At 39.0% G+C, this 23,351-nt stretch overlaps 1 protein-coding gene across 1 annotated transcript; it reads right to left on the minus strand.

Annotated features, from left to right (window-relative positions):
• Nucleotides 1–3,462: 3,462 nt before the first annotated feature.
• Nucleotides 3,463–22,409, minus strand: LOC143856327 (U-box domain-containing protein 35-like). The gene is made up of 10 exons (XM_077366520.1): nt 21,950–22,409; nt 18,917–19,038; nt 12,379–12,500; nt 9,968–10,185; nt 9,730–9,835; nt 9,015–9,312; nt 8,264–8,365; nt 7,751–8,179; nt 5,643–6,395; nt 3,463–4,012 (listed from the first exon to the last, which is right to left on the minus strand). Exons 1-10 carry the CDS (start codon nt 22,137–22,139, stop codon nt 3,917–3,919), a joined length of 2,436 nt encoding a protein of 811 aa, XP_077222635.1. The 5' UTR covers nt 22,140–22,409; the 3' UTR covers nt 3,463–3,916.
• Nucleotides 22,410–23,351: the final 942 nt, after the last annotated feature.

Below are 23,351 nucleotides of genomic sequence, written 5' to 3' on the forward strand. Positions count from 1 at the left end.
TGTCGAAATCACGATAGAACCTTCCCAACCTAGCCTTTTCACGAGTATTGGCGAAGGGATTCACATCGGATTCATCACTAGAACCTCCACGGCTTGATCTACCACGCTCACTATGAGCCTCTTGGCGTTCAAGTCGCATGGTAAGTTGCTCAACTTGTCTTCGAAGTGCTTGAAGTTCATCATCTCTTTCATCTCTCAAATCTTCCATCATTTGGTTACCATGCCTTCCTCTACCTCTTCGTGCCGCCATGAAAATCAAATCGAAGCTAGCCCAAGAGAGTAACGTTGGCTCTGATACCAGATAATACGGGTGCTTAAGAGGGAAGAAGAAGAAAAATAGAAATCAAGAACACAACAAGAGAAGAAGAAGAAAATGGGAGCAATGCTCAACCCAATTGATATTCCATCAATTACATAAGTTTATCAACATAAAAAATCCCTTCTCAAGATGGTTTCTAACTCTTTAAATAAAAGAAAACCAAAGTAAATTCGTTCAAGCTCCTCCACTAGCTAGCTTAGGGACTAACATAATATTAATTGCATAGGAACTCACTAACTTTGACTGTTTTGGGAACCCACAGACACAGTCCACAAAAATTGCCATAACTTTCTACCCTATTGTCCAATTTTCAAGCACAAATACTTGTTGGAAAGATCTCAAAGAGACCTACAACTTTTTAGTCTACCACTTTCCATAATTCTAGCATTTAGAGGTCCAAAAAAGAGATTAAAAAATGGGCCAGCAACATTACTGCAGGATTGCACCTTGGAACTCCACCAAAAACACCTAGGCTTGACATGGCTGCCATGTTGGCACTACATCACTGATCTACATACATCTTTCCCAATAACCAAAGGAATGCCCTTCTTGTCTTCACCCCCCAACCCCCACCCACCCACCCACAAGGACCTCTTTTGAATCTGCTTAATTCTATTAACCACACTCATGGGGCTGTGAAAACAGACAATTGGTAAATCAGAATATTCACAAGGACGACCTTAACGACCTTAATCAGAATATTCAGAATCCTGCCTTGTCTAGACTATTGGGGAATCGAAATATTCACCTTTTATGCTCATTCTCTTCTATTTTGCTTTTTTTATTAGAGAGAGACAAAGAGATGTTTGTGTTTGGGATTGAGACAGTATCCGTGACCGTGGCAAGATTGGAATAGGTGGTGCACAAGACTGAACAACCACAAGCTATTCGACTAAATGCCCGATCCAGGATTCGATGGGGTAATCCTCCGGGCACGGCAATGGGGTCAAGTGTCAATGGTGATGCCAGGAGGACAGAGAGAAGGAACCAAGGCCACGTGGATGACTAGATCGATGAGATTTGAAAAATCAAAGCATGTAAAAGTTTAAGCGAAAAAAAGGACATAAGGTTTGCCGGCTTGGTGAATGGCTAGATCGTTGTCCTCTAGAGAATGAAGTAGCCGGTGTTGTGCTCAGGACTAGGTCCGAATGATCTGCTCTGATAACACGTAAAGAATTAGACGAAGAAAATGAGAGATAAATTAATCTCTAATCTTGGATGGTTTGCAAGGAGCCCTAATGAGTGTTTATGAACACTCAAGGGATACATATAGAAGAATAATGATCAATTTAAAATGAGATAAAGCTTGGAACATCCTAACCTGAGCTATCACCTTTAACTCAATTGCCTAATCTGTCACAAAAATGATCCAATGATCAGATCTAGAGAGATCTGATATATTCTAACACTTTTTTCTATTTACTGAAACTCATTTTTAATCTCAAGTCTTGAAGGGGGATGTTGATAGTTGGAAATTGGAAAATATTGTTACCAAGAAATCTTGTAAATGCACCTTTGTGATGATTTGCTTGTTTGGGTCAATAAAATGGTGTTAAAATGCCACTTCCTTCAACTTCTTTTGAGATGGTAATTCTTAGAAAATCTTAAAAACTTTAATTTTCCTATATTGGAATAGTTTCTTATCCTAGTTCCTATCAACCTGCTAGGCTGGTTATTGAAAAAAATTGGGTTGAATAACTTATGGCAGCTTTATATGTAATGTTTAAATTGATAATATTTTTGATGGAGAGGAAGCTTTTTTATTTTAGTTTGCCTGGCTACTGCTGTGTATCTTTTTACTCATGGTATCTCATCTAGTTCAATGTATAAGAATCATAGGTTTTCTTAATTCTGACCGTCCATGTGATCATCTAATTCACATCCATGTTGGCATCCCTATTTGGTCACAGATGTCACATTCAACTTTTGTCAAAATTTTGTTTAGTATGGTGAATTGTTCAAATATGTTTGACTGGATCAAACTAATTAGGAAGCATGTTAATCATTGGTTCTCAATATTTCTACACACACCTCATCACTTCAGAGTTCAGTTTGCAAAATGTATTATGTGTTTAAAACGTCTCTCATTATTAAAAAAAAGGATAGAAAAATTGTCATCAGAAAAATGAGAGAAAAGGGTTAAAAACACCGTTGTCATGTTAATAAAATTTGATTAAAAAACTTCCTTGTATGCATCCAAAATTCTAAATACTCGTCACTATATGTCATCAAATTCTAAAATCTAAAATAATAACACATGATTCATTCATTCCTCATGTTATTTGACTAACTTGTACATAAAAGGTTTAAGACATTTAAAAGTACTATGGAGTGTTCACATGGACAAAAGAGTCTCAACATTGGCTATTCACCAAGTTAGACAAAGAAAGAACCCTATTTTTGTAGTTTCTACGAAGCACTTGCAACTTACACCTAAAATAATAACACATGATTCCTCAATTCCTCGTGATATTTGACTAACTTATGCATAAAAGGTTTTTTAGACTTATAAAAGTGTATGAAACCTTCTAGAACTATTATGCCACCACTTGGCCTGAACAGTATTTTGTTTAAATGAAACCGACTAGATGGAGGTAAAAGATGAGATTCAAGAGAAGAAACATTTTCTCTTGATGCCAAACACACAGAATAAAAGCCCAGTTGTTGTACCTCTCAAAAGACTTCAAATTTCACTAAAATGGCTTGTAGTAGAAGAAGATATCGGGCCCAAATCCGAGTTAACACTTCTCAGTTGTACTAGCTTTAATAAACAACCACTAACACACTATCAAATGCAAAACATAAATAAACTAAATTTCTTATACAATTCCAAATAAAAGAACTAAGTTCCAAGAATATAATGAACTCCCACGAGAGTAAAATTTCAATGTAGCAAACTCCCAAGTCCCAATGTAGTAGGTCCCTTTGTAGCAAAGTCCATGTGGCAAGGTTCCAATGTAGTAAGGTTCAATGGATAAGGTGGCAAGCTCTAAGCATGTATCAAGTTCCGAGAGGGGAAGTGGTCAAGCTTAGAATTCCTACATATTTGTAAGTTGGTCTTACTCCAGAAATTAATTTGGACATGAAGATGTTTTAATTGAGCTAATTTTTTCTCGATATGCTTATTGTGGATTGCTTTGACATCTTTGAACATCGTAAATTTGTTATTCTTGACAAGCATTCTAGTATGCCAAAAAATCTGTCAGCAATCTTAAAATTTATCCTGTGACTGACATTTGAAAAATATCTTTACATAAAAATAAACATTAGGACAGCAGAAGAAAATATTACTTTCCTTCAAAGCAAGGCCTTATCTTTTGCTGCATTGCTCTTGAGTATTTTCATCTTATTTGTCATCAAAGAATTAAGAAGAAAAAAACTTGCTAAGACAACCAGGCGAGCAAACAACTGTATGCACATTCTTCATCTCCTCATATCAATGCCATATTTCCAGCATGGATGCAAAAACCTGTGGGACCACCAAACTGAAACATCAATTTTCAACTCTCTGTTGACGCAAGTCTCTTTCATTCTTTATCAAGAGCAAAACAAGCTTCATAAATCTTGAAAACCTCGTGACTGTTTAGTCCCATTCTTTCAGGTCAAACTTGTTCGCCTTCCAGTTATGGATGAATGGTTAGAGTTGCTCTTTGAGCTTTCATATCCAGAATGCCATTGATCACCCACAACATCCTGCAAGAAAATTTGTCAGCCGTTCATCTAGTATTCAGAAGTTCTGTTCGTAGTAGGATTTGCTATTGATTACTTCAGATGTGCATCTTGTGAGAAGCCTCCATTTTCATGCACTTCAATGTACTTGGAAACAATGGGCTGTGTCTAAGTCAAGGTTGACTCAGCAAGGTTATGACCTGAATTGGTTGGATATGTTACACTATTGAACTTTTAATCAATATTTAAAATTATATTATTACTCATATATCGGTATGTACTCTCTACAGATAAAATTATATACCAATTTTGTGAAATACTGCAGTATTTAAAAGAATGGTTATTAAATGGTACATATTCCTATGTCATATTTCACATTGCATAACTTTATAAATACTTCATTAGCTCTCTCTCTCTCTCTCTCTCTCTCTCTCTCCATGTGTGTGTGTGAGTTATTTTATTTGCCCACTTAGGCCAGTGGCTACATGGAAAAAAAGTCCTGAGGATACAATGCCCACAAGTCACAACTATCGATCAAGGACTGCACTCCAAGTTCAATAGCAAACTAGCATGCCTGCACTTAGATGGAATAGAAAGGCACAAGGGAAGAACACAATTCTATAGACCCTAGACTATTTTCTAAGATAAAATGAGACCCTAAGCCTCTTTTTATAGAAAACCAAAAAACAAACAAGCAGCCTTTCATTTAAAATAAGTGTGTTTTGAATAAAACACTCTATTATAAAACTAGTGTCTTTTGAATCAAAACACTTTCCAATTTTTTATATTTTTAAATAAAAAATATTTTTAAATTCACCAACACTTTCCTCATATATATATAGAGAGAGAGAGAGAGAGAGAGAAAAGTGTTTCTAGTTTGCCGACTAGAGATCATTCTTTAGTCCGGCGACCAAAAACACTTGGGTCCCACATTTTTTGTGGTGATCTAAAGCATTCATTTGATAGGCCCCATCATAGATAGGGTGTCCACAAAAAATCCGCTCCATAGGATCATCTTAACCCTTCCATTTGTGGAGCTAAAAAATGGACAGATTTGTGTTGATTTATAGCCGGCCATTTTAAGCTCCACAAATCACAGGATTGGGATGATCCTATGGAGCTGGTTTTTTTAGACACCCTCTCTATGTCAGGGCCCATGAAATGAATGCTTTGCATCACTCAAATAAGGTGGGACCCATGTTTTTTGGTCGCCGGTCTAGAGAAGGATCTCTAGTCGGCAGACTAGAAACACTTTTCTCATATATATATATATATATATATAGAAGAAACTGTTGGTGAGCTTAAGCTCACCAAACTTATGGTGAGCTAGCTTGCCCAATCACATGGGTCCCACATTTTGGGGAGTGATCCAAACCATTCATTTGCAAGGCCTTATCAAAAGTCTGTCCATTTTTGTCCTCCACAAATAGAGGGGTTAGGATGATCCTATGGAGCTGATTTTTGGTACACCCCCCATCTATATAAGGGACTTTCAAATGAATGGTTTGGATCATCCTAACAAAGTGGGCCCCCATGTGATTGGGCAAGCTAGCCCACCATAAGTTTAGTGAGCTTAAAAGCTCACCAACAGTTTCCTCATATATATATATATATGTTTATATTTATATATTATATCTGTGCATTCCTGACTCACCATGGAAACATGGCTGTGGTTGGGTGAGTGACTTGTACTGCTGCCCATTACGATCTGATGGATATTTTCATCGGCAAGTGCGCTCAATCTCTCAAGCTCTGGCAAGACGACCTCGTCGAGACTTGGCCGGTCTTTCCTTCTTAGCTCCGCACACTGGAGTGCTAGCTTGGCAAAAATCAAGGCCTCTTCTACTGGCCAATCATGCACTGCAGGGTCCAGCATCTCTTCGAATGTTCCTTTCTCAATAGCTCGGGCAACATGGTGCGTCAGACCCATAGGCGGCTTAGCTGTTATTAGTTGTAAGAGCACTATCCCAAGGGAGTAAATGTCAGATTTTATGCCAAGCATCCCCGTTTGCTGGTATTCTGGGTCTATGTAACAAAAGGTTCCGGCGGTTGATGTCATTCTATACTGTGTTACATTGTTGGCGACGTTGGGGGGGACGAGTCTAGCTAGGCCCACGTCACTGATTTTGCTTACATAGTTGCGATCAAGCAAGATATTGCCGGGTTTGAGGTCACGGTGGACTAGTGGCTCTGGCTTGGTTTGGTGTAGGAAGAGAAGGCCAGTGCCAATCTCTGCTGCGATTCGGAACCTTAGCTGCCAAGAGAGAACTGGGGTGTTCCCTCTCCGGAAAAGACGATCGTCCAAGCTCCCATTGGCCATGTATTCATACACTAGGCAGCCGTACTCTGGGCAGGCTCCTAGAAGGAGAACCATATTGGGATGCCGCATGCAGCTGAGAATTTCAACCTGCCGCGAAAAAAAAGGGAAGGATCAGATAATATCTCAACTGTTGTTAGTCAGTAGTTATGTGGGCACAAGAATTCATGAATCAGTGTTGTTAAAAATCCTCGAATCTTACAATCAGGTTCGATCACGATTCAACTCGGACTCTTTTATCAAAATTGTATGGTTCACCAAAAACAGGAGGCACTAGAGATAGATTATCAATGATTTAAGTTGCATTCTGGCGTTTATTCAGTAGTAATGTGTACGGGACGGGAACTCGTGAATTGGTGTTGTTAAACTTCTAGGAATTTAGATCTTACAATTAGATTCAATTCCTGTTGAAAGCAGTACACAGTTCAACTTGGATTCTATTTTAATTTTACCACAATTGCAGTTCACAAGAAGGCTCAGAATTGAGAATTATCTATGTTTTCACATTTTCAGTTGAGATTTGAAACTGGATCAGATCCTTAGATTTCCAAATCAGCTAACAATAGTGAAAAAAAATCCGATTTGCAAATCTGTTCTGCAAAACATTATTTGTGGCAATTCCTTCACTCTCGCTGCTCCTCGACCTTGCTGCTGCTCCAGCCCGAGCCCCCCCCCCCCGTCTCTCTCTCTCTCTCTCTCTCTCGTACAACAACATCAGCATGAGGGTTATTGATGTATTTTGTATTCAAAACTCAAATCCAAATCCAAATACAAAAACATGGTATCCAAACATGGCCTAAGTGAAGAATTGCAGGTAACATGCTAGTAGAGACCCTTCCAAATGTTTGATTGGTATGAATGCTCAAAAAAGTTTACTGCTGCAAAGAAATGACATGGGATTTTATATATTGACTTAGATTTGATGTGGAATTTTGGAATATGGTTGATTTGGTCTCATCTTGTTGTCCATTTTATTTTAAGTACTTTTTATGTGTTTGTTGATTTTCTAAAATCCAAAGGAATCTTTCAACAAACAATATGCATATATGATGTATTCAATTCTGGATCTCTCGTAGTTTTCTGATCTGATTTGAAATTCAAAACATTACAGCAAATGGTCATTCTAGTCAGCAACAATGTCTCCAGATTTTTTAACATGTCCATTAATTATATGGATTTATATATATATATATATAATGCTTTGGATCATCCTAACAAAGTAGGCTCCAATGTGATTGGGCGCTTAAGCTCACCATAAGTATGGTGAGCTTAAGCTCACCAACACTTTCCTCATATATATATATATATATATATATATATATATATATATATATATATATATATATTGCCTTAAGGTATGAAGTAAATTTGAAAGAAATATGGGGTTTGTTAACCGGCTCGAATCCTATTTAGGGTTCATAGAAGAAAGCATTTCGGTTTATCACCTCTTGTTGAAACTGTGTCCTTCCTTGAGCCGCATCTGGGCGCAAAACTTTAATGGCAACTGAGGTATGATCAAGATAACATTTGTAGACAGGTCCATAACCCCCCTCGCCAATTTTACGAGATTCTGCAAAGAAATCAGTTACCACTTCAATTTCCTCTATCGTGTACTTCCTGTATCTGACATCGGAATGTGCCAAAGCATCCAACGCCTTCTTTTTCTCTTCTGCTTCTGTAATTGCTTTCATTTCCGCATTTTTTCTCCTTTGTGCTTCCAGCTCAGCAATCCTCTGAGCTGCCTCGGCTTTCTCAATAGCTGCCCTGCACTTTGCTTTCTCCATCTCTGCAATTGCCAGGGCAGTTTCCTCAGCCAGTCGTGCCTCCTCTAGTCTCCCTTCTTCCTCCACCTTCCAGTGATGAAGTTCTCTCGCCTGCAGAGTGAAAATAGCCCGAAAAGGAGTCAGAGTTGAGCTGAATAAGCACAGTGATTTTTACATGCAGACAGGAATTGTTACCTTCTTGTTTGCATTGAGTGCTTCTTTGCAGGCTGTACTGTACATATCCATTGTCTGTTTTAGCTCTAGCTTTAGCCTCTTCATCTCAGCTTCCACATCTTCCTGCAATGTCCAACACAAGTAAGCTGCAATTTTCTGTACTGTAGGTACATATTTTGCATCTGTTTATATCGATGCTTTTTCTCGTACACATTTATCTACATACAACAGTTACTATGTTGCATTGGAAAAATTATATGGTGTAAGGCCTTTGTACGGTGGAAGTACCACCCTTGATAGTTGATCCAACAGGAGCGCCTCAAAGAGTGAGCTGACCTTGGATCAAATATCAAGGGCGGTACCCTTACCGTGTTGTTGTAAGGCCTGACGCCATATAAAATCTCGTTATATTGATTCTTCTAAATGGGAGAATTACCCATGTCAGACATATGTCAAATTCTAATACGTTAAGATTCACCATGACACTTCTTGATCTATTTTATCTATTTTTTCTCAATACTATTGCAACAGATAGTTGTGTGCGTGGCCTCTCTTTTTTTGGGTTGGCCTTACACGTGGACTTTTAATATCAAGTAGCTGTGAGGTTTGTACCCAGAACCTCTAATACCATGTGAAACAACCAATTACTCCAAAAGCTTAATCCATTATTTAATCATATATATATATATATAGCATGTTGCTCTTTGAATAAGGGTATAATGATGTGGTTATATCTATGTAGGATTTAGTTCTGAGGATTTTGTCACGTCACCATTGTCTGTGATGACCATGCCGTTCTTCCGCTTTCCATTGAAGCATTTGAATGACGGAGGTCCTCCATCGAGTGGAGATCGAGCGAACTGTATCCTCCGTGTAGCGACTCAAACCTTCGGTTACCAGCATTGCTGCCATTCGACAGCCTGTCGGTATCCAAATGGTCATAGAATGAAGGGAACATGCGGTCAACGCTTGGCCTGCTGGAACTCACAAAGGATATGTCAGTATCTGGCAATGAGATTTCTCCATACGGTTTGGTATTTGAACCTCGAGCTCCCCTGGAAAAAGGAGACCTGTTTTGGATGAACAAGATCACCCAGTTAGTTCATATAGAAAGAAAGAAGGTAATAAAATGAATCCTTTTTCCTCAAAAATCATCAAACTGCTGGAAAAATTATTAGGCCATGTTTTGCAGCCATGAAAAATTATTCCAAGGAATATACATGGGCCCCATTGTGTGAGATGTGCACAGAGGGAGAAGCTTGAGTTGGTGGGAGTGGAGAGAGCATCAGAAATCCCTAAAAAATTGTATAAGAAATATAATTCCTACTTCAAATTGGATTTTTAGGAGCTTTTCATGCTTCCCTCACTCCCACTTCTCTCATAACTGGCCCTACAAATATTCCATGTAATGTTTTTTCAAGGTTGCCAAACATGACCTTAGTGAACCAGAATAACATGTACAAAATGTTTCAGGTAGTTTAACTCACTTGATTGATTCCAGCTCCTGAGTGCTCCCATTGCGATCCAACTCGTGAGTGCTCCTATCACGTTCCAACTCGTGAGTGCTCTTATTGCGTTGGGATGGTTTCTCAGCTGTGGATTAAAAAGTTCAGAGGTTTCTTTTCTTTTCTTAATGTCCATGAACAGAGCCAATGAATGCAGTGAAGAAAAATATTTTTATTTGATTATGCAAAACATAAGATTATACTTATAGTATATATATACCTCTTGGTTGATGACCGCGTGATAAATGTGTTTCAGATGATTCATTTTTTATACTTGACTGGTTATGGATTTGAGGGGTGTGATGGGAAGAGATCTGGGGAGCCGGCCGTGCAGCTGACCGCACCGATGAGATCTTCGCTTTGGCAATGATATACACAGTGCAGAAATCAGGTGCCCCTCTGGAAACACCGCTAGGTACATCTTGAGTCTTGAAACTTCTGTGAAAAAAAAATTCAGAAAGCCAAGGGAACATGCATTAAGAAACTAAAATAAAGTGAGTCCAATTATTTGGGTGAACTCACCTTGTCTTCTATTTTTTAATTGGCTGCTGAGCACTTTTTGGGAATTGTAAGAGCCTTTGGCAGCTAATTAAATCATAAAAGACATGGTGAGTTCATGCCATTATCAAAACATGGTAGTGGAAATATATATATATATATATATATATATATATATATATATATATATGAGGAAAGTGAAGCTACACCGCCGGCTTAAAATACAATGGGCCCATATTGTTTTGGTGATCCAAAGAATTCATTTGATTGGCCCTCACATAGATAGGGTGTCCACCAAAAATCAGCTCCATAGGATCATCCCAACCCTACGATTTGTAGAGGCAAAAATGAACGTGTAAAAACCCTCACAAATTTGTCCATTTTTGCCTTCACAGTTTGAAGGGTTGGGATGATCCTAGGGAGCTGATTTTTGGTGGACACCCTATCTATGTGAGGGCCAATCAAATGAATGGTTTGGATCACCAAAACAATGTGGGCCCATTGTATTTTAAGCCGGCGGTGTAGCTAAGTTAGCTACACCGGCGGTGTAGCTTCACTTTCCTCTCTCTCTCTCTCTCTCTCTCTCTCTCTCTCTCTCTCTATATATATATATATATATATATATATATATATATATATATATATATATATATGAGAAAACTGTTGATGAGCTTAAGCGCACCATTTTTTTGGTGCGCTTAAGTTGTTATAACGCCTCCCATTGGTGCTCTTAAGCGGGACCCAAACATTTAAACGAATGGGAGGCGTTATAACAACTTAAGCGTACCAAAAAAATGGTGAGCTTAAGTGCACCAACAGTTTTCTCATATGAGAGAGAGAGAGAGAGAGAAGTGTAGCTACACATACGTGTAGCTGAGTTAAGTGAAGCTACACATACATGTAGCTAACTTAGCTACACTGACGGCTTAAAATACAGTGGGCCCACATTGTTTGGGTGATGCAAACCATTCACTTGATGGGCCCTCACATAGATAGGATGTGCCCAAAAAATCAGCTCCATAGGATCATTCGAACCCTACGATTTGTGGAGGCAAAAATGGACGAGTAAAAACCTTCACAAATCTGTCCTTTTTTTCCTCCACAGTTTGAAGGGTTGGGATCATCCAATAGAGCTGATTTTTTGGGCACACCCTATCAATGTGAGGGCCTATCAAATGAATGGTTTGGATCACCCAAACAATGTGGGCCCGCTCTATTTTAAGTCGTCGGTGTAGCTAAGTTAGCTACACGTATGTGTAGTATTTTTAGCTTCACTAATATGAGAAAAGAGTTTCTACACACTAGTGTAGATAAGTTATCAACACACTAGCTTAAAATACAGTGGGGACCACATTGTCTAGGTGATGCATTTCCCTATCTATAGGGAAATGATATCGCCACAACCACTTTTTGTTATTTGCGCGGTTCGGACTTGTATTTTCTTTTTAATTGGCTCGTGAGAGCTTTTTGGGAACTGTAATTACCTTTTGACAGCTCTTTAAATACTAATAGACCAGAAGGATAGCAAAAATGTCAAAACATGGTTGTGGTGATATCACTTCCCTATCTATATTTTATGTACTAAATATGTTTCTTTCCTTTGTTATTTGTTTTCTTTTCATGGAAAATTTTTATTGGAAAACTTTTTCATGAACATTGTTTCCGAATTTTTTCTAGGGTGGATTTTTTCACACCTCGTCTTTTGATTACGTGAGGCCTATCATTTTACACGCATGGATGACACCCACCATTTTACAACTCATGCTTTGAAATGGTAGGGCCCATCATCTTCAATCTCTACCTAAACCTATGCAGTATTGCGGGGCCTTCCTTTTCACACTTTGAGCGGGCCTACTATCTCCATAAGAATCCTTGCATGGCCCGGGGATCACCATTTTACACCATGTTTTGATAAGGTGTGTCCAACCAACTCCACTCAAACACATGCATATGGTAGGGTCCACCATTTTACCTCATGTTTTGATAGGGTGGGTCCCATGATCTCCACCCAATCCCATGCACGGGTGGGGGCCACCATTTTACACTTCATGTTTTGATGGGGTGGGGCCCATTATTTTACACCCGTCTGTGTGCATAATTTGTTACGCATATGCATCTCATTTAGAAAATTACCTTACAATGGCATTCCTTGATGAAGCACCAACCACTAGATTTTCAATTGCATGATGTGTAACATATTCAATTATCGCCTTTGCTATGTTAGTTTCTTCGAGTAGAGCGTCGTTGCATTGTATCTGAATGGAAATCAAAATTTTATTGTAAGTGAATAACTCGGTATCTACAAGATTTACAGAAAATGGTGGCTCAGAAAAATGAAAGGGTAAAATAAATTGCTGAACATGACTAAAATATAATTGAATCCTAATATTTGTTTTAAGGCAAAAACACTTAAAATGTGAGAACATTAATGGTCCTTTTGGTTTTGAGTGATACTAACCAGACAAAACATTTAAAGAACCTCATGTTTGGCAACCATGAATTTTTTTTGGGCAATGATAAATCCGCACCCCCTGTAGGATAATTCACACAAAGGAGGATATGTGGCAGACTTTAACGTTTTTTAACGTCGGAGGGGTGCGAATCATCCTACAGGAGGTGCGAATTTATCATGGCCCATTTTTTTCATGAAATATTAGTTTACCAAGTGATGAGAGAGGGGTAGGGAGGGTGTCAGAGGGAGAGAACGGGGGGCAAGAGTGAGGAGATGGTATGGGGAAAAAAAAACTCTATTTTGATTAGAGTTTGTTGGAATGAAACCAACGAGGTTGGAGGGAGAAGATGAGTTTCAAGAGAAGAAGATTGTTCTCTTGATATCAAACACACAAAGAAAGTAACCCAAGTTGTTGTACTACTCAAAACCCTTCAATTTTCACTTAAAGAACTTACAAATGAAGAAGATACATAGTCTAAAACATAACTTACATTCCAAATCCGAATTTAATAAGACTTAACTAATCTTAGCTTCCCTAAGTACCACTAACACACTATCACATGAAAAGTAAATGACTAGCACAATTCCAAAACACAAAACATAGTCCCTAGGCCATTAAATGCCACAAAGGAGATTTCTAATGTGGTCAAGAATCTTCCAAGCCAAGAAGTCAAGTGGATAGATGATCATGATCTAGTGGTCAAGATTAATTTCCAACAGCCCCCCTTAAGCTAGACCACTACAATACCGAGTTTTGCCTTCATCTTGATGAATGTATCGGTCTTCAAAGCTTTTGTAAAAATATCCGCAACTTGATCTTGAGTCTTGCAAAAACGAACGTTGACAACTCCACCATTTACCAAGCTCGAATGAAATGATACTTGATCCTTATGTGCTTGCTTTTGCCATGAAAAACTGGATTCTTTGTGAGTGAAATAGCCGAACTATTATCACAAAATAAATGTGTACCACGTTCTTGAGGATGTTTGAGTTCTTCTAATATCCATCGTAGCCAAAGACCTTAATAACCCGCCGAAGATAATGAAATGTACTCCGCTTCCGCCGTAGAAAGAGCAACAACCGATTGCTTCTTTGATGCCCAAGAAATTGCACCCGAACCAATGTTAAAAACATAGCCGGAAGTACTCTTGCTATCATCAACACTTCCGCCCCAATCACTATCACAATAACCAATCAAACTTGAATCTTTAACTCTTTCATAACGTATCCCATGATCAACCGTTCCACTTACATACCTTAGGATTCTTTTACCAGCTTCCCAATGACTTCTTTTTGGTGATTCCATAAATCTACTAAACATACTCAACGCAAACATAAGATCCGGTCATGTAGCCGTCAAGTACATGAGACTACCGACAAGACTTCTATAAAGAGTTGCATCAACTCCTTTCTCATCCTCATTCTTGCATAGTTTCAAACCAACTTCCATAGGTGTGCTAATATGTGTAGCACCTTCCATTCTAAACCTCTTTAGCAAATCCTTTGCATACTTCTTTTGAGAAATAAAAATTACATCCTCTCTTTGGTTGACCTCAATACCAAAAAAGAAATGGAGAAGACCCATGTCGGTCATCTCAAATTCTTGCATCATATTTCTTTTGAATTCTTCACACATACTTGAACTATTGCCGGTAAAAATTAAATCATCAACATATAAGCAAACAATCAAAAGCTCACCTTTAGTGTTCTCTTTGATGTAGAGGGTGTGTTCATAAGGACACCTTTTAAAACCATTCTTCATGAAATATCCGTCAATGCGACTATACCATGCTCTTGGTGCTTGTTTCAAGCCATATAAAGCCTTCTTCAATCGGCACACTTTGCTTTCTTCACCTTTCTTCACATAACCGGGAGGTTGATCAACATACACCTCCTCTTCAAGAAACCCATTTAAGAATGCCGATTTGACATCCATTTGATAAACCTTTCAACTATTTTGTGCCGCCAAAGCTAGAACCATACGAATTGTCTCAAGACGAGCAACGGAAGCAAACACTTCTTTGTAATCAATGCCATACCTTTGCTTGTAGCCTTTTACTACTAAGTGAGCTTTATACTTTTCAACTTCACCACTTGCATTCAACTTTGTCTTGTAAACCTACTTCACACCGATAGTCTTTTGTCCATTTGGAAGCTCCGTTAGCTCCCAAGTATTGTTCCTTTGGATTGAACACATTTCTTGATTCATTGCATGCTTCCACTTTTCTTCTTGACATGCTTCCTCAAAACTAATCGGATCGGCATCGGCAAACAAAGCAAAATTTGCCAACTCTTCATCGGTAATTCTTCTAGACTTTTCATAAATTTCTCTTATGCTTTTCGTCTTCCTTGGAGGAGAGTCAGGGCTTGTTGAAGAGGATGAAGATGATGGAGCCGAAAAAGATGGAGAAGAATATGGAGTGATAGTAGGAGCCACATCCTCTTCATTTTCTTCAATTCCACCATCATGAATATCTTTGCTTTCATCCATATCTACCAAAACTTCTTTCTTCTTCTCACTTTGATTCCAATTCCAACATTCTTCTTCATTGAACTTCACATCCCTACTTATGACAATCTTCTTAGTCATGGGATTGAACAACTTGTACGCTTTTGAACTTTCACTATATCCAACAAGAATACATATTTCAGATTTATCATCCAACTTTCTTCTTGTTTCATCCGGCAAATGAGAGTAGGCAATACTACCAAAAAAATTTCAAGTGAGAAACACAAGGCTTATGACCACTCCAAGCTTTTTGAGGAGTCATACCTTGAACACTTTTTTATGATGCCTGATTCAAGAGATAAATAGCACATGCAACGGCTTCCGCCCAAAACATATTAGGCATCCTTTTAGCTTTCAACATACTTCTAGCCAATTCCATAATCGTCCGATTCTTCCTTTCGGCAACCCCGTTTTGTTGAGGTGTGTACCAAGTGGTAAGTTGATGTCGAATCCCATTCTCTTTCAAGAAATTCTCAAACTCGTGAGAAACATATTCACCACCTCTATCGGAACGCAAAGTTTTCAACATGAAACCACTTTGCTTTTCAACCAAGCTCTTGAAAGTTTTAAAGCATCCAAAGACTTCCGATTTTTCTTTAAGAAAATAAAGCCATGTCTTTCTACTATAATCATCAATGAAGGTGAGAAAATATCGATTACCTCCAATTGATGTTGTTTGCATAGGCCCGCATAAATCCGAATGCACTAGCTCAAGAGGATTTGATGCCCTCCATGCCTTTCCAATGGGAAAAGAGTCTCTTTGATGCTTTCCAAGTGCACATCCTTCACACACTTGATCTTGGCGGTCGATATCCGGCATGCCTCTCACTATATGCTTCTTGTTCATGAGAGATAAACTGCTAAAGCTCAAGTGACCATAGCGAAGATGCCATAGCCATGACATATCTTTGACAATAGTGTTGAAGCAAGGAAAAGCTTCACTTTGAAACTTTAGAGGAAACATCTTGTTTTGAGTCATTCTCACCTTGGCTATGAGAACATGATTCTTGTCTTTGATTTCACATACATCTTCCTTGAAATGAACATCGTGCCCTTTCATTAGAAGTTGCCCAACACCAAAGAGATTATGCTTTAGACCGGGAACATAAAAAACATTGGAGATGTGCTTGACGCCTTTCTTTGTTTGAACAAGAATATCACCACTTCCCTTTACGGAAAGCCTCTTGTCATCACCCGTTCGAACTTCACTTTGGAGAGATTCATCCAACTTTACAAATACGCCTTTGTTGCCGGTCATGTGGTTACTACAACCACTATCAATATACCACGTCTCTTCAAGAGCCACTTCTTGTACATTACAAGCAAGAAAAAGTGTATCTTCTTCTTTAGTTTCTTCTTTCTCATGCATGAAGGTGGAGTCTTTCTTGCTTTCTTCCGCAATCTTCTTTCTACAATACTTCATGGTATGACCAAACTTTTGACAATAATAGCATTGAATTTGGGATAGAGGTCTTTCTCTCCCTCTTCCTCTTGTAGAAGAACCACCTTCATCTTTTTCATATTCTTGATTTCTTTCTCCACCATTTCTCCCCCTTCCACGAAAAGAATTTCTTCCTCTTCCTCTAGAGCCTCCCCTAAAAGAGACTTGAGTTTGAAAAGCTTGTTCTAGAGGAGAAGAATCAAATTGCTTCATTCGTAGTTCATGGGATTGGAGTGATCCCAACAAACTTTCTATGGATAAAGAAGCAAGATCCTTTGATTCTTCAATTGCAACAACAATATACTCAAATTTTCGAGTCAAACTTCTAAGGATTTTCTCTACTATCCTTTGATCTTGAATATCTTCACCGTTTACTCTCAATTGATTCACAAGAGAAATAACACGATTGAAAAAATCTTCAACCGATTTCGAATCTTTCATCCTTAATGCATCAAACTCACATCTAAGGGTTTGTAATCTTACCAACTTTACTTTGTCTTCTCCTTTGTACGATGTATAGAGTGTATCCCATGCTTCTTTTGCCGTAGTCACCGATGAAATTCGTTCAAAGATGACTTCATCCACCGCTTGATAGATAAAGAACAAAGCCTTCTTGTCTTTCTTTCAACTGTCCCTCAACTCATTAAGTTGTTGTAGAGTGAGAGCCGTTTGATCCTCCGGTTCTTCAACGCCGGTCTCAACAATATCCCATAGATCTTGAGATCCATACAAAACCTTCATTTGGATACTCCGTTGGTTGTAGTTCTTGCCATTGAATCGAAGAAGTTGAGGTTGCAACATATTGGAAGCCATGATCAACCTTCAACCTATGCTTTGATACCACTTTGTTGGAATGAAACCAACGAGGTTGGAGGGAGAAGATGAGTTTCAAGAGAAGAAGATTGTTTTCTTGATATTAAACACACAAAGAAAGTAACCCAAGTTGTTGTACTACTCAAAACCCTTCAATTTTCACTTAAAGAACTTACAAATGAAGAAGATACATAGTCTAAAACATATCCTACATTCCAAATCCGAATTTAATAAGACTTAACTAATCTTAGCTTCCCTAAGTACCACTAACACACTATCACATGAAAAGTAAATGACTAGCACAATTCCAAAACACAAATCATAGTCCCTAGGGCATTAAATGCCACAAAGGAGATTTCCAATGTGGTCAAGAATCTTCCAAGCCAAGAAGTCAAGTGGATAGATGATCATGATCTAGTGGTCAAGATTAATTTCCAACAGAGTTTTCTTTTCCCTGTTTTTCAGCCACTTCTCACCTCTCCTTACACATGCCCTCTCAATTCTCTCCCTATCCCACCTTCTTTGCCCCTAGCTCACGACTAGATAAACTAATATTCCATTGCTTTCAAACATGGCCTAAATCTTCAAGAACAGGAAATGGTTCTTTTCACTAAGAGGTCTTTTGAAGGTTTGTTTTTTATCTACGGATAAGCTAATCTGTGAGTATGTTCAAGACGAGAAGCAATAAATCCCATCAGAAATCTACAATTGAAACTTGACTAGGCAAGACTAATATTATAATAACGGGATTTGCTAGCGTCCATCTCAGAAGGCATTTTGCGGATGGTCTGTTGTATTTGACAGCAGCCACACAGGCTCACTTTTCAGCAGATTTTGTCTTCATTCACGAGGTGGCTACTGTCAGATGCAACAGACCATCCGGGAAGTGCCTTCTGCGATGGACGCTAGCAAATCCCAATTATAACTGATGTTTATGGTACAACTTAAAACTAAATTTCTTACAAATAAAACAAAAACTTAGGTTTCTCTAATCTCTTCTCTAATGAGAAAACGGTTCCTACACATATGTGTAGAGAGTTCTCTACACACTAGCTTAAAATACAGTGGGGGCCCACATTGTTTGGGTGATCCAAGCCATCCATTTTAAAGGCCCCACATAGATAGGGTGTCTACAAAAAATCAGATCCATAGGATCATCCCAACCCTACGATTTATGGAGGTAAAATGGATGTCTTTAAACCTTCACAAATTAGTTCATTTTTTGCCTCCAAAGTTCGAATGGTTAGGATGATCCTATGGATCTGATTTTTTGTGGACACCCTATCTATGAGAGGGCCTTAAAAATGAATGGTTTGGATCACCCAAATAATGTGCCCCCACTGTATTTTAAGCTAGTGTGTAGATAACTTATCTACACATGTGTGTAGAACCGTTTTTTCTTCTCTAATTCTCATATAGGAAAAAACTGGTACGGACGATGTTGGAGGGTACCCACGTCTTTTCGCGTGCAGAAACAGCGGAAGGGAAGAAACAGTTCCTTGTTCTGAGCTTCGAGTTGTTGTCGGTATGCCAATGCAACGTCTTCATTTACGTCGGAAATGGAGACATGGCCGCCCACTGCATGGGTAAGAAAGAACATGGGAATTATGGCACGGTATAAAATTACGATTTGCTAATGTAAAAGGATTATTTTGTTGCAAGGAGAAAAATACCGTCATACTTGCTTTCTTTCGGTGCATAAGATAAAACAAGCACACAATAACCGTGAAAAATGGCAACCCATAAAGAACACAGGACCATAGGCAAGATCATAAATCAAAAATGAAATCAAAACTAAAAATCATATCGAAATTAAAATCATAAGAGTATTAGTGGTATACTATATCAATATGTGTTAAATATTTATATTTATATGAATTGTATGTGAAATGAAACATATAGGGCGCTGATCTTTCCCCTGCCCCCCTTGACGGCTGCCTAACGTTAAACGTTAGGATATGTCACTTTCCCACCATTTTACCTCTCTCTCTCTCTCTCTCTCTCTCTCTCTCTCTCTCTCTCTCTCTCTCTCTCTCTCCACACACAACAGGAACAGTTGGTGGGCCCAACAGAAACTGATGGTGGAATGGTGGGCCCATCTTTAAACAACGTAGGCCCCGCCCATACCACCGTAGGATAATCCAAACCGTCCATTTGACGGGCCATAAACGTAAATAGGATGCGTCCCAAAATATCATTTCCATAGGCTGATCCTAGCCCTCCAATCTAAATAGAAACTACATCTTATGCAACCTCTATAGATTGTAGGGTTGTGATCATCCTATGGAAATGATTTTTGGGGCACAACCTATTTACATTGTGGCCCATCAAATGAATGCTTTGGATCATTCTATGGAGTTGGTCGTAAAGTAACATTAAGGCCTGTCCACAACATAGGACGATCCAAGCCGTCCATGGTTAGGACAATCCTATGGAGTTGGCCGTATAGTAACATTAAGGCCCATTCGTAGGCCCCACTGATTTTTTTCAAATTGAAGCGTACCGTCCACAACATAGGATGATCCAAGCCGTCCATGGTTTGGATCCTCCTATGGTGTGGTTCGTACAGTAACATTAAGGCCCAATTTAGTCCCCACTCATATTTTTGAAGATGAAGTGTACCGTCCATACCATAGGATGATCCGAGCTGTCCATTTGATGGGTCATAACGTAAATGGGTTGTGCCCCCAAAAAGGGTTGGCCCATCAAATGAATGGTTTGGATCATCCTGTGATCGTACAGTAACATTAAGGCCCGTCCACAACATAGGATGATCCAAGCCGTCCATGGTTTGGATAATCCTATGGAGTTGGTCGTACACTAACATTAAGGCCCAATCATAGGCCCCACCGATATTTTTCAAATTGAAGCATACCTTCCACAACATAGGATGATCCAAGCCGTCCATGGTTTGGATCATCCTATGGTCTGGTTCATACCAATTTAGGCCCCACCCATATTTTTGAAAATGAAGTGTACCGTCCATACCATAGGATGATCCGAGCCGTCCATTTGATAGGCCACAATGTAAATAGGTTGTGCCCCAAAAATCATTTCCGTAGGATGATCACAACCCTACAATCTATAGAGGTTGCATAAAATGTAGTTTCTATTTAGATCGGAAAGCTAGGATCCGCCTATGGAAAAATATTTTGGGACGCAACCTATTTACGTTTATGGCCCATCAAATGGACGGTTTGGATTAGAGAGAGAGAGAGAGAGAGAGAGAGAGAGAGAGAGAGAGAGACCGGTCAAATGGTGGGACTATGTTAGCCAGCCGTCCCAGGGGGGGGGGGAGGAATATCAGCGCCCAACATATATTGTGTATGTACTGAATTATCAGACAGCGTGTATCACTAGGTGTTCGAAGTTGTTAAATCATAATTGATGGTTGTCTTGCTTGTGATATGGTTCCTAATTGTGTATTTATTCTTATTCTAGCATTTCCTGAAGTTTCATCTTAAAATTCTATCATTTGCATATTTTCTATGATTTTAAAGCATTTCCACTGAAATTTCTTACTGAAACTGAAATATTTCCGTTTCATGACGACTGAAACTGAAATTTAAAATCTTGCCTCTACCTCGTTGGCCCTCTCATCACCCCGCCATATTGAACCCCCTGCCACCATAACAGATGAAGGTAGGTAGCTAATTAGCTTGTTGGGCTATCACTGACTCCACCCATTGCTTTATGTTCGCAACTATGCCTCTTTTGTCTGGTGTCATCTCTGCCTCAGTATTGATCCCGATCTTTGCCTCGTCCGCATCAATACCAACCATGTTAGGGGACACAGACACAGTCATGGCATTCCCCTATCTTGGAAATTTTCAAAATATTCTTATTTTTAAAATAAAAATTTATAAAAAGTGTTTGATTCAGAAGACACTGGTTTTATGAAAGGGTGTTTGATTACTGGTTTTATGAAAGGGTGTTTGATTATTTAAAAGATACTTATTAAATGAAAGGGTGTCACATGTTTTTTTTTTTTTTCTATAAAAGAAGGCTTATAGTCTCATTTCAAATCAATCTTAGAATGTGTATTTTTCCTTGATGCATATTGGCACCCTATTTTTCCTTTTAATGTATATATTAAATTCTTAACGAGCCTTAACGAGCCGAGCCGAGCCGAGCCTGGCCTAACTCGGGCTTGGCTCGTTAAGGATTCGAGCCGAGCTTTTTTCGAGCCGAGCTCGAGCGAGCTTCCGAGCCCGAGCCAAAATTGACACCCTTAGGTGGGGCCTACCATTTTACACTGTTTCAATGGGGGTGGACTCCACCTTCGATCTCCACCCAAGCCCATCCATAGGGTGGGGCCGACTATTTTATACATGTTTTGACAGCGTGGCCCAACCATTTCCACCCAAACCCATGCATTTGGTGGGGGTCCACCATTTTTCATGAATGCTAATTCTTAATAAATGGAGAGAGAGAGAGAGAGAGAGAGAGAGAGAGAGAGAGAGAGAGAGAGAGAGAGAGAGAGAGTTACTTGGAGAAGGAATTGCTTGTGATCTGCGGTTGACATGAATTAAAGTAAGGGTTTGGCCCTTGGTGAGGAGGTTATCCACAGCCCACTTGAGAGCATGTTGGCTCCCTTTGTCTTTGTCTATGGCAACTGCAACCGATCCATGATGTCCACCATCCTTCTTCTCCCCATGTACCCTCTGATTGGGCCACATGTTTTCTCCTTTCTCTTCTCTATTCCAAGATTAATAAAACCACAAATTTGTTACAAACCCACAAAAATCCACGCCAAGAGAAAAATAAATTCTCTCCCTCTCCTATCTCTCCCAAAAAAGAGTACTTCTCTCTAAAAGTGAAGATTCATGATTCAACTCCCACTTCCTCTTTTCTCTCTCTAAAAGTTCCAGACAAAGCTCATAATCCAAACAGTCACACCCTTTGTTCCTCTATCTAGAACCTCTAGAAAGAGACAACACGTCTCTCTCTCTCTCTCTCTCTCTCTCTCTCTCTCTCTCTCTCTCTCTCTCTCTCTCTCTCTCTCTCTCAATTAAGTTCCCTGTAGAAACAAACACATCTCTCTCTTCCATCCATCCCTTCCTATTTTGTTGGACAGACCAATAATATTTTTTTTTTTTGTTGTTTGGCCGTTGAGTTTGATCTTATATATAGTCGAACCCTTTTTATGGGTTAAATAAGACAAGACCAAGTAAAAGAAACTCACTTCTTAGGTATTCTATTATAGGGTAAATTCCTAGTTCGGCCCCCCAAGTGTAAATTCCTGGCTCCGCCCCTGGCTGGAGAGAGGGATCATATAAACTGAAAATTATCTCCAAACTCCCTATCATCTCTTTGTAACTCACTGGTATGATTACAGTCAAATTTAAAATTAAGAAAAAAAAGAGGCCTAATACCACCCACTTAAATTTATTCCATCATCGTTTATTCAAGTCCAGCAAACCGAGATATATATATATATATATATATATATATATATATATATATATATATATATATATGTGGGGATTGCTGGAGAGAGGGATAGTTTATAGGGCGTCTTCAAAAGGAAGTTGTTTGGTTGGATCTTCCAGGGCATTGCTCAAATCATCTACGCAATCACCTCTTTCACCCATCCCCGTGCCTGTCAAAGATATCAAACATTTGGATCGGAAAGCATGAGGGTCTTTTCCAACTTTGATCAGTTATCGAGCTTCCCAGGGTACATCAATGAGCTAGGATTTTTTATATGAGTCCGTGCTTTGCTTTGGCGGATGTCTTTCTTGTCACTAGAGTGGCGGTGCTATTGTAGAAGTCTTTTCTGCCTGAATGGAGTACCCGATGGATGCCCTTTCCTTTGCTAGAATATCATTCTAGAATATTATAAGGAATGAAAAGTGAAACCTTTATCTTGTATCTAATGACTTCTTTAG

The sequence above is a fragment of the Tasmannia lanceolata genome, unplaced genomic scaffold (assembly GCF_043159265.1).
Source record: "Tasmannia lanceolata isolate RefF3 unplaced genomic scaffold, GAP_Taslan_0.1 ptg000023l, whole genome shotgun sequence".
NCBI classification, from domain to species: Eukaryota; Viridiplantae; Streptophyta; class Magnoliopsida; order Canellales; family Winteraceae; genus Tasmannia; species Tasmannia lanceolata.